At 39.4% G+C, this 13,084-nt stretch overlaps 1 protein-coding gene across 1 annotated transcript; it reads right to left on the bottom strand.

Moving 5' to 3' along the window:
- Window positions 1-3,848: 3,848 nt before the first annotated feature.
- LOC108435376 (prenylcysteine oxidase-like) lies at window positions 3,849-11,877 on the bottom strand. The gene is made up of 3 exons (XM_017711191.1): window positions 11,766-11,877; window positions 10,776-10,982; window positions 3,849-4,357 (listed from the first exon to the last, which is right to left on the bottom strand). Exons 1-3 carry the CDS (start codon window positions 11,875-11,877, stop codon window positions 3,849-3,851), a joined length of 828 nt encoding a protein of 275 aa, XP_017566680.1.
- Window positions 11,878-13,084: the final 1,207 nt, after the last annotated feature.

Here is a 13,084-nt window from a genome sequence, read left to right as displayed (position 1 = left end):
GCACAGTGTATGTCCCCATTTTCATTATGAAATCTCAAGCAGGAACACTGGCCATACCGTGTTGTGCTAGCATCAGAAATATGATGCAATTCATATGCAATTGCAATTTGCAAATATACATATGCAATTCAGAAATATGATGCAATCCTTGCAAATCCATTTGGTGCATAACAACGGGATATGATGACCTGGTTGGCAAGATCAATTCTCCAGCATTCCCATTTCAGTCGAAGTTCATCCCCCAAAGTATCATCCCAGCCTATGCCATGTCTACACATCTATTGAAGAATTCTTTTACTTTTAAGCATGAATGGAGATACAAATCCAAAGGGATCGTACAGCGAGGCAACTGTAGATAGAACTCCATGGCGAGTAGCAGGCTGTACTTTAAGGTTGATGCTGAACTTAAAACAGTCAGACTTTGGGCCCCACTGGATTCCTAATGCTCTCTCTGATGGTAGGTCATCAAAGGCTAGATTAAAGTTCCTGACATCAGCTGACCTCTCTGATGGTGGTATGCTCTCTAAGACAGATCTATTGTCGGAGACAAACTTGTGCAATTGAAGACAACCTTTGGTGCAAAGTTCACAAGCTTCTCTTGTGAGCTGAATGGCATCACTGACATTATCCAGACTTGTGACTCCATCATCTACATAGAAGTCCCTTTTGATGAACTGGGCACTCAGAGGATAAAGGTCTTTACTCTCCTTGGCCAGATATTTAGTTGGCACACCCAGGAGAGGAAATGGCACTGAACAGATGTACCCTCATATGGCACTCTTTTGGCTCTGCGCTGAAATCTTCATTGCTCCACCAAAGAAAACACAGAAAGTTTCTGTCGGTTTCATGTACATGAAATTGGTGGAACATCTCAACATCGCACATTAATGCAACGGTGTGTTGCCAAAACCTAATGAGAACTCCAATTAGGTCATTCATCAAATCAGGCCCCATGAGAAGATGGTTGTTCAAGCTTGTTCCCTTATATCTATCTGAACAGTCAAACACTACTCGAAGTTTATCTGGCTTTTTTGTGTGGCAGATGCCATGGTGTGGGATATGCCATGGCTCACCTTCAACGCCATGGTCTTCAACTTTGTCTGCATCTCCCTTATCAATAATCTTTTTCATGAAATTGACAATGCTACCTATACTTGCTGTCTTTTATCAATATTCTTTTTAGGTGGTGAAGTCGCAAAATAGCTAAATCCTTGTGGTACATTGGGTCTTTTCTTGAAGGGAAGAGGCATTTCGTATATATTTCCATATACCCTCACTTAACTTGTCAAGGAACATGACATCATCTTGAGAAACTGTCTTGCTGTCTTCCTTTACATCCTTGAAGTCAGACTCCAGAATATTAATGACATCTGCAGGAGTTACAGGTGGTAGCTCTTTGACAGAACTGCAATGACACAAAGTAGTACGTGAAGGGGAGTCCAAAGAACGCCCCACAATACTCCATCCTAAGTCTGTCTGAATGGCAAAAGGTTCATCACTTCCTCCTACATAACCTGCTTTGGCGCCATTGCTCTCGAGCAGTTGTAGCCAACGAGCAGGCCTACTTTACAGTCTTTGAGTGGCTGGAGCTCATCAGCTATTTCTGATGGATGGGCCCACTGTCTGGCTGACTCACAGGTAGGAATGTGCATGTGGTTTAAGGGTATGCAATCCCTTGTATATGCAGGTGGAAGATAGATGCTGAGCTATAGCCCCTTACACAAAGTGTTACTTTTTCACTCTGAAGAATCATGCTATTTCCACTCCTGGTTGTCAGTTTGAGCTTCGCTGGATACTTCTCAGCTTGCAAAATGTCACTTACTCCCTGGTCAACAAAGGTGGTGTCACTTTGAGTGTCTAGAAGAACATACACAAGTCTTTACACTATATGGATTACTCTTTGTTGACACTCATACTAGGACAACCATAGATGCGCTGGGAGAACTTTATCCAGCTATGCTGCGTGGCGTTGACATTGCTGCCTCATTTGCTCATTTGCTCTGCTGGGAGTCAGAAGAGGATGTAGGAGTTTCCTTTTTCACATAACTGTCATTATGGAGACTTGTTGGATGCCTTCATTTACAAGCGTCACAGATGTGACGATGACACTCCTTAATGTTGTGGCCAAGTTTCAAACACCCATAGCATAGCTTTCTTTTCTTCACATAGTTCCGTCACTCATCCAAGGACATTACTGTGAACTTAGAGCAGACATGAAGCAACGGAAAAACAGAAAAGACCAGCAAGAGTCAGCAACAGTAATGTCTTGGATATACCATATCGAATAATCATATATGTTATAAAACATATTTGTTATAAGATTCTTAAGTTTGATGACAATTGGCTAAAGCAATACCGATCAGTAGCCATTTTTGGCAATTAAGCTAAACCTCAAAGGGATTAACTGCCACCTGGGAGCCAAACTGTCCACAAATATCCAATTTCTAAAATAATTCTTGACCTCCAGATTCACATGAACCATTTGAGACCTACATTGTCTGGATATCTTAAAAACCTCAGACTAATAGAAAAATGTAGGTGTTTATATTTTGCTAAATATCTCAAATATTTCCAGGTTGGAGTTGGTAGCTTCAGTGAGATGTTTCTGTGGAAGAAATTTAGTAAAAGCAAGAATTTTGACAGTAGGCCTCACGGTTCAAGAGATATGGATATGGACTAAAACATAAACTGCTGCTCTATCACGCCTCCATCAGTCCAGTCTGTGTCTCTTTTCTTGTTTGCTCCCCTCCAATTCGGTTTCTGGATGACTTGCTTGTATGGATGGCTTTTTTGTCATCAGGCCTGGATGACCTGATTACGCCTGAAAGACCATCACAAATCGATAGAAAGAAGAATAAAAGCTATGGGGGAGCTAAAGAGAGTGTGTACAAATATCACCATGTATCTGTAATATTTGTACACATGCAGGTAAGAATATCCATACATATACATCCTGTAGAGGATGTGTTCCTTTATTTTGTTTTAGAAAATTAAGAGTTTGCAACTTTTTCATACAATTGTGAGTTGATGTGCAAATTTCAAATTATACTCAAAATAGATCAAACAGACAAATAAATCATCAGCTTAATAAAACTCTTTCCACGGTAAACAGAAAATCAAAAAAACAAAGTGCAGCAGGTCTGCTCACTCTTTCAGGGCTGGTTACATAATGTATTTGATAAACAAAAATCTGGCCTTTTTTTAAAAACAACTTTGTAGTGTAAAACTTCTAGAATTGGTACAAAATAAGGAAGTACATCTACAATAAAAAGTGCTAGCAAATGTGAATATTGCTGTGCTCCGCTGACAGACGACATCTGGGGCAAGTGGAAAAATATAAACTTGCTATATTGCCAAAGTGTTCCTTTAACATGCTAATAAATGATGCTAACCAGGTACTTTTGACCTTCATTCACAGAACTCCTGTTTAATCTATAGGTAGCAATCTCTAAAGCTTAAGGAAGCTCATAATCAAGTGATTTCTGAAATGTGATGCTTTTCTCTGCTCCTTCGTGTATTACTCTCATATTACTTATGTAATACTTTCAGTATTTTGAATATTTTCAAGCTTCTTTCATATGAGCTGTGGCCTGAGTACCTGTGAAACAGTCCAGCAGTAGACCTCACAAAGCTTTTTTGCACCTCTTTCTATTTAGTATCATCCACTCAAAAATTAGCACTACTTCTGTCTCAGTATTGAGTTTCTGATAAAATGGCCCTTTCCTCTAGCACTTTAATGAAGAATTTGTTAGTAATCTGTTGAGTTGAATTAAGTCAGTTAAATGAAGATAAGTGCTAAAATCAGCACTGCTCTGGCCCTCCAGGACTGGACTCTGCTCCCTCCTCCTTTACAGCTCTCCACGGAGGCGGGGGTGCAGGTCCTCTTGGTCAATTTTGTCTGTCTGGTCGTGCCAGTGGTGGTAGGCGAGCAGTGCCATGTTGCGTGCTGCAACAACACTCAATTCCATGCAGCTGGCAGCCCATTCGATGGCACTGAGATAGTATAAACGGTCGTGGAGGACGAACGGTGGGTGTGGTGAGGAGCTGTATGAGGGGTAAGCCAGCCAGCGCTTCTCCCACACCCCCTCCCATGACACGAAAATCTCCCGCAGCTGTTCCTCAGACAGTGGCTCCTGGGAAAAAAACTGATCAATCCCCAGATATGATGTGTTGACCTGACCCAGGACCAGCGTGGTCACAAGGTGGTGGTAGTGGCCAGGAAAGGGAGATGGGATTGGAGGTGAGAAGTCAGAGAGGCCTTCATGACGGGGTGTGGCCACAATCACAATGTCATAAATGGAGTGGGCAGGGCCAGAATCACCAACGTAGTTCACCTCGTAAAAGCTTGATTCAGTGCCTGATCAGTGGAGAGAGTGAGAGTTTATAAAGAGACTGCTATATTAAGGTACATTACACTGATTTCTTGCATCTCAGAGTCAGTGGCTTAGCTATGGCAACATGAACAACACAAGCTACCAGTGGCTATTTTTCAGGGTTTTGAACTATGAGGAGGTCACACCATTAGAGATCAATCGACAGTCATCCCTCCAAGTAAACAACAAATAAATGAAAGTCAAGACATTCTATAGTCTTTTCCAGCCTGCCCCAGCTCTTCTTCACTGCACAGGTTAGGGTAACACTTTACTTGAAGCCTTCTATATAATATTAACAGATGCTATATATAGAAGTTTGTTCTGTCATGTAACAGCATTACCATTAGCAGCAGTGGGGAACGAAGTACACAAATCATGTACTTGAGTCAAAGTAGAGATACCCAAGATAAAATATTACTCCAGTAAAAGTAGTTCCTCCCTTTAGACCTCCACTTGAGTAAAAGTACAAAAGTATTTGCCGTCAAATGTACTTAAGTATCAAAAGTAAAAGTACTAAAAGATTAATTATAACTCTAATGTCTTATTACTATTTTTGTAACAACTCATCAACTCATTTAGGTGAAAATACTCCAGTGTCACTCTTGGTAAACCAATGTTTTTAACAGAACGTCATGAATTAGTCTGATGCTGATATCTATTAAGGTTATCATAAGCACAAAACACTCAAGGCAAATTTCCATTAGGTAGAACCGAGTGGCTCTGAAATAACTTTTTGTGAAAAAGTTGTAGTTTAAGATTTATTTGCAACTTAGTTACAAGTTTAAGTTAAATAAAACCTTGAATTAAACACAACTTCACAAAAGAGTTTAATTTACTATATTGCATCTGAAGGTCTGTTCATAAACATAAAACATGAAATATAACATGAAAACATTTTCTATAACATGAAATAGTGTTTGTATAAATTCAGAAAATAAGGCAAGCCAGTCACAACTGCATGTGTGTACACATTTCTATATTGTGGTCTATTTACAGCGGCGTTGAGGAGCTGGTGGAGTTATACTTTCATATCAATTTCACCCATAAAGAAATAATCAGTCTCCCTGTCTCTCCTGGATATTAGCACCAGCCTGTTATTAGTATAAGAAAGTTTCCTACTGAGCAGGAAATTGTGTTTGTTTAGAATAACGAGCCAGACAGAGTCGGAACAAACTGCCTGTCTGTTTTGTTGAAGGGGAATCGCAGACAGGGTCCTCTACACAGCTATCAGGGCTATATCTCTGCACTATTCAAAGAGGGCATGAAGTTTCACAGACAACGAGAATGATAATCAAAATGACTGATCCACAAAGAGACAGGAGTGAGTGGAACTCTGGCGCCAGTACAGCAACCGTCACCCTAACGCGTTATGGCAGCCCCCCTGCAGTTAGCCCAATTTATCCTCCAAATATTACGACTTTTTTGACGAAAAAAGTCGTAATATTGTGACCTTGATAATGGCCTACCTGATCTAAACCTGAATGGTGAATTTTTATTGGAACACCAAGTTCGAACACAAGGATGTTCATAAGTGTACATGGTACCAGAGCTCCTTCGGTCAAAGGTCAATGAACGACTCTCTTGTCATTTCATCTGACTTGGGACCATATGTTCTGGACACTCAGGTGAAGAGTGGTGCTGAGCTGTCAACTGATCACCACCAGGTGGTGAGTTGGATCAGATGGCAGGGAAGACTGATGGTCAGACCCAGTAGGCCCAAGCAAATAGTGAGGGTGTGCTGGGAACGACTGTCAAAGGCCCCTGTTCGGAATTATTTTAACTCCCACCTCTAGAAGAGCTTTTCTCATGTTCTGGAGGACATGGAGTCTGAATGGTGGACACCAGTGGTAAGGGAGGCTGTCAAGCTGAAAAAAGAGGCCTTTAGGGACTGGATGGCCCAGAGGACTCCTGACTCAGCAGATAGGTACCAACAGGTAAAAAGAATGCAAGGTGATGAAAGCAAAATCCAAGGCATGGGAGGAGTTCAGTGAGGCCATAGAAAAAGACTTTTGATTGGCCACAAGGAGGTTTGGACAACTCTCCGGCGATTCAGGAGTGGTTGGGGTGGCTTTGCCCAAGCTGTATTTGGCTCTGATTTCAAATGAGGATATTGCCAATCAGTAGAAGGAGCACTCTTTTTGGTGAGAGGCACAGGGCGGGGGTGGGGATATTCACGAGAATTAAAATCTCAAGAGACGTGCCTCCCTCACAGGAGTCAGGACCAGAGGCTTCTGGTGTGTCAGGCTCCATTTCCCTGGTGGAGGTCACTGAGGTAGTTGGTGAGCTCCTCATTGGCAAAGCATCGGGGGTGGATGAGATTTGCCCAGAAATGCTTAAGGCTCTGGGTGTTGTGGGGCTGTCGTGGCTGACACACCTCTGCAATTTTGTATGAAATTTGGGAACAGTACCCTTGGACTGACAGACCGGAGTGTTGGTCCCTAATTTTATGAAAAGTGACCAGAGGGTGTGTACCAACTTTCAGGGTATCACACTGCTCAGCCTCCCTGGGAAAGTTTATGCCAAGGTGCAGCAAAGGAGACTCAGACCGATAGTCGAACCTTAGATTGAGGAGGAACAATGCAGATTCTTTCCGGGACATGGAACAATGGATCGGATTTTCCGAAGAATGTTGAGGGGGCATGGGAGTTTGCCAACCCAGGCTACATGTGTTTCATGGACTAAGAGGGGGCTTATGACCGTGTTTTCTGAAATATCTTGTGGTAGGTCCTTCGGGAGTATGGGGTGCCGGGGCTACTACTCTGGATCATTCAATCTCTGTACTCCCAAATTAAGAGTTGTGTTCATATACTCGCCATTAAGTCAGACTCTTTCAGTGTTAGTGTTGGACTTTTGTGCCTTGTCTCCACTCCTGTTCATGGGCATTATGTGTGAAGGCCGGAGGGTAGTGGTGTAGTGGTGAGCTAAGCCATAAGGCAAAGCTTTCCGTTTACTGGTTGGTCTACATCCCGACCTTCACCTATGGTCATGAGCTGTGGGTAATGACCCAAAGAATGAGATCACGAATACAAGCGACAGAAATTAGCTTTCTTCGCAGGGTAGCAGGCAGTACTCTACTTAATAGGGTGATAAAAGGTGTCCAGTGGCACCTGGCACCAAGATATGGCATGCAAGCTGCGAACAGGAGCTGACAATGTTTGGACCTGTTATCCCAGCACATTCTACAGACGCTCGATCAGATTGAGATCTGAGGAAATTGGAGGTCAGAGGAATACCATGAACTTTTTGTCATGTTCCTCAAACCATTCCTGAACAATGTGTGTAGTGTGGCAAGGCACATCAACCTGCTGAATGAGGAATACCACAGCCTTAAAGAGGTGAACCTGGTCCTCAATGATGTTTAGGCAGGTGGCACATGTCAAATTGCCATCCACATGAATGCTGGACCCAGGGCTTCCCAGCATTACAATGCCAGAGCATCAGATTCCCTCCACCTGCTTGACTTTTCCCACAGTCGGTACTGCCACCATGTAAACGGTGCACACAAACCTCTCTGTCCATGCGATTTAAATGAATACAGGACTCATCAGATCAGCCAACCTTGCTCCAAAGTCCAGTTCCAACACTCATGCCTAATTTAGGAACTTTTGGCAGTGCACAGTGGTTAGCTTGGGCACTCAGACTGGTCTGTGGCTACACAGTCACATATGCAGCAGCACATTCCTCTCATAAATGTCATTAAACACTTCTGTGACTTGTGGCACAGCAGCCCTTCTGTTGGTTCTGATTTGGCAGTCACCAGTTCCTTCTCAGGTCACTGTTGGTAGGTACTCACCACCAGATGCATGTCAGATAACCATTAGGCTCTTGTCAAAATCACTCAGGTCTTCAAGCCTGCCAATTTCTCTCCCAACCAACTATCAGAACCAACTGTTCATTTACTAATACATAGTAATCATCTACTAATACATCCCAGGCCTTAACATGTGACATTATGACCAATATTTTGGCTCATCAGTAAAAATGTTACATTAACATACACATTTTTAACATTTTAAACTTTTAGTCTGTATCCTCGTCCACTCAGCCTGATTAAATGTTTAATTTCATTTTAGTTCAAATTTAACTCCTGTTGAAATTTAATAGTTTTATGTTTTGCTTATTATTTTAAATTTATTATTCTATGTGTTTGTTTTCTTACCAACTTTTACTTTTTGTTATTGGCGTGTCATTGTTTGACAATTTCTAATATTTCATTTATTTTTATTATCTATGTTTTTATTTTTAAATAGTTATTTGATCTGTTACATATGAAACAATTTTATTTCTTGTTTTCTCGATTTGTACTAATAAAATTACTATCATGATTATTATTATAATTAGTATTATCTTTAGCATCTGATGCGTTTTTACAATGTACGTTTTTCAATCCCTGGTTTCTGTATTGGCTCAGTTACACTGTAAATAAGCATCTCCCTTAATGTAGTTTAAATAAAGGTTGACTGATTCTTTTTTTATTCTAAAGGATAGCTGCTAATTACCATTTGTGAACATTTCATGATGAGTGGGCCAACAGAAATGGTCCAAAATTATGTGTAATCTAGTTGCATTCATGTAATTGAAAGTTCTGAAAGTTTTTCTTCTCTTATAAAAGTTACTGGTCTCCTTATTGCTGTGGATTTGTACTCTCACACTTATGAAAGAAGCCTGATTACCAGGGGCCTGATAATCATAATAAATAAATAAATAATTCAATAATTAAACGGGAATAAGTACTTGTGAACTCAGCAAGGAGCAAATAATACAGCATCCAGTTAATATCAGAGCAATTCTTTCAAGTCTACTATTTATTTATTATTAGAATAATTATTTCAGTTTAAATTCACTATGTAGTTAAGTTTTGTGAAATTCCTTTAAATGCCCATCCATTCATCCATCCATCCATCCATTTTCTAAGCCGCTTCTCCGTCAGGGTCGCGGGGGGGTGCTGGAGCCTATCCCAGCAGTCTTTGGGTGAAAGGCAGGATACACCCTGGACAGGTCGCCAGTCCATCGCAGCCTTTAATTGGAACCTAATATATAGTTAATTTTACAAACATCATTTCATTTCAAATCTACTATGAATATATTTTTTTTAGAATTTTAAAAGAGTTTTACAGCAGTTCATTCAATTGAAGTATACCACTGTGTGTCAACTGTATACTGTGGAGAAAAATACGTTAGTAGATCCTTACAGTATTCAAACATAAGTTAAGAACAGAAGAGTAAAACACTGATTGCAAAAAGAAATCTACAAGACTTTTTTTTTCTCAGAAAGGATAAATGATTTTTTTTGTCTTTTTCTGGGTTTTTGCCTGATGTGTGTGCCACCTACACTGACCCAAACATGCTGACCTAATCAAAAAGCTTTTCAAGTACATCATACAGAAAATTCTAATCAGGCCCAGTGAACATAACATGATCTGAACAAGCACAGACTCAGTTTGAAGATGAAACTGGAAAAAGCAGGATTATAAATACTGGTCTGGTAGAGCATCTCTAAGAAAAAGAGATGCAATAAGTGTTCAGTTGCTCAGGAAAAAACAAATATTAGAATAAACACAAATAATATCAACACAACAAGTATGTATGACAATATGTTTATATAACTCTTTCCAAACCGCTTCTCAAGGAACCCCAGAATTATTTGTAGAGATCATCCAATACCTGGTTTGGTTAATCAGTGATTCATTACAACAAATCAAGTGCTCAGGACATGTTTGTTGGAGGCGCCAGGAAAAATGTGGAACTCTCCTCGAGGAAGCCCAGAATTATATGTAGTTAAAAAGCAACTCCTGGTTTGACCAATCAGTGCTTCAGTAAATTGTGCTCATGATGTAACTGATGATATTAACAAGTCTCTTTGGTGGCTGTGAAGGTGTCAAGGAAAAATATGGACCCAAGAAATTCTTGTTACTTTTTATTGTTTTTATGTTTATTTGAATGATGAATACGACTTTATTCTAATGTATATTGTGATAAACTCACTGCTGAGGTAAACTGTTTAAAAATTTGCCTAGATGCCTAAAACTTTCCCATGTTTTCACAGACACAGATAAAACTGTAGGCTTTATATTGAGCTCTAAAACATGCAGGAGTATGTTCTCTGTAAAGGACTATATATTAACTTATAATATTCACCCTATGAAATCCACACATAATGTTATTTGACCAGGGGTGCATATGTCTGTACATCAGGCTCTGCCATATATTAAATACAACTGGCTTCCTCGTTCAGTATTATATTTGCCAGTCTAAATACTTCTGGAGCACAAAAATAGTGAATGAACATGCAAAACGTGCTGCACTGCCTGGTTTGTCTGGGTGGATCATCTTTACTTCACTTTCATGCTCACTGTGTCCAAACTGTGCTGCCTCTGAATCACGTGTTTGTGAAAAACTCACCCAGTTTGTCCACAAAGTGCTTCATATGCAAATTAAGTGGGTGTATAATTGACCCTCCGGTTTCATATTCATGTCCCCTGATGTTCTCGGTTGCAAGACGTCCGCCGACAGGTCCTGCTTCAAACACGTCAATCTTGACAGGCGGTCCGAACTCCTGCCTCAGGAAATATGCTGCTCCTGTTCCTCCGATTCCTCCTCCAATGACGGCTAAAAGAGTCAAAGCAAAGCTACATTTGTTATTTCTGTTACATCAAAACCTCCTTAATTCATTTTTCCACTTTTAAATTTTATATGCCGTAATAAAACCACCAGGTGCTCTTTACATTGTGTAAAGATGTTATGATGATATTACAGACATCCAGAATAAAATCCTGTTACCGTTAAGAATGTTTTTCCTTCTCTTAATATTTAGAAGTTTGGAATCATTTTTCATTTTAAGACATTTTATTACTTATTCAATGACAATATACATGATTTAAATATGACACAATAGATTTGAGTATCCTAAGCTAAACACTAGGAAGTATTTTAAGATCTTTTATTTTCCATATTTCATATTTAGTATTTGGGAACAAGTTATTAAATAATAAATAATAAACTGTTATTGTTTATTTACAGCATTTTTTGAGAAGTGATCTGCCTCAAGATTTTTGATCAGCACATGTCAAGTTTCAGAATATCACATCTAAGCTTTCCTTTTTTATTTTTAGAGCTGAGCTGAGTGAAAGGGTTCCGTTTCTCAGAACCACTACTAACACTTTACATAGCAGTTTCCCAATCTTGGTCATGGAGTTCCTCTGTAACGATCAACTCAGAGTTTCTGCAGCTAAACTCAGATAATTAACATTTATGAGGGTCAAACAGGTGGATGATTTTCAGTACAGGGTTCCCAGGGTTGGTCTTGCAGGAGTCCCAATCTTGGTCCCTCATTCTTATGTCCGTGTGATTAGACAAGGCGTCCAAAGAGATGAACCTCTACCCATTCTTTACCGATTTTCTCAGGCTGCTCTTTCAGCTCAGAGGCTGAGACAAGACCCCAAAGCCCAACCTGACAAATCCTGAAGAACAGAAGAGCTTTGACTGACAGGTTTCTCAGAGACATTGTGGACACTTGGGTCTCCAGAGGTACTGATATTCTAGAAAGAAACAGAGAAATTTAATAAGCACAGCAAATGAAACAGAACCTCTCCTGGGAATTACAACACGACTTCATCTCTATCTGTTGGCAGCAGTTCAGTATATTTCATACTTAATGTCATTTAGACTAATTCACAGCCTGAGATACACACTTAAAAAGATTCATTAGTAAAGGCAGCGGTTCTGTATAGAACCGTGTGTTCTATACAGAAACATTTTCATGCCTAAATGGTTCTTGGCACGGAGAATGTGTTGTATATGGTTCTATACAGAACCTTTCTGAAAATGGGACTTTATAGCACCAAAAATGGCTCTTCATTTAGCAAGCTTGACATTGTAACAACAGCAGAAATCTTTTATTGCTATACAGAAGCGTTTCGAGTGTGTAAAACGGGGAGAGCCTCACCGTTTCTACTGTTGTTATACGTGTCTGTGTATATATATATATATATATATATATATATATATATATATATACACAGACAAGTATAACAACAGGATGCCTTACAGCCTTCACATCCCAGAATAAACAAACAGACAAAGAAATAAATAAATAAAGAAGAAAGAAGATAGAAAAAGGAGAAACAAAAAGAAAACCATTTCACTAATGTAGAAATGTAATTACACAGATCTGTGCGTACAAACGTGATGTATGCAGGTATTTTTCTGGCAAATTTCATCTTATGTGTCTATAATTCAGCTATTATTACTGTCTCCTCATTTATAGCGTCTCTTCTGCAGCTAAAGCTCCTTCACCCTGTTTGGGTGAAATTACAAACCACAGTACAGTGTTAGAAAAAGGTACATAGTGTCATATGATATATTCTTCATATATTCATATGATATTATTTATTGTTTATTCATTCCCAATGTTGTATAATTATGCAACATAAACATATAATTATAACAATTATATAGCAAACAGAAGAAAAGTGTTTAATCCTTCATCGTTTAATCCTTCAAGTCTCATTTTAACAATTTATGTAATTACATGATACAGTGTACAACACGCAACAGCCATTGCACATAAAAATAAGTCATAATCAGTATGTTCTTCAATCTCATAAAGAAATGATGTACAATAAGTATGCATTCTTTTTACGAACAAAATTACCCAAATAATTCCAAAATGATCAAACAAATGGATGACTGTATTTCATTATTATTATTAT

This window comes from Pygocentrus nattereri, chromosome 18 (genome assembly GCF_015220715.1).
Source record: "Pygocentrus nattereri isolate fPygNat1 chromosome 18, fPygNat1.pri, whole genome shotgun sequence".
Classification (NCBI taxonomy): domain Eukaryota; kingdom Metazoa; phylum Chordata; class Actinopteri; order Characiformes; family Serrasalmidae; genus Pygocentrus; species Pygocentrus nattereri.
Note: the sequence above shows the minus strand (reverse complement) of the source record. Positions and strands in the feature narration are given on the sequence as shown.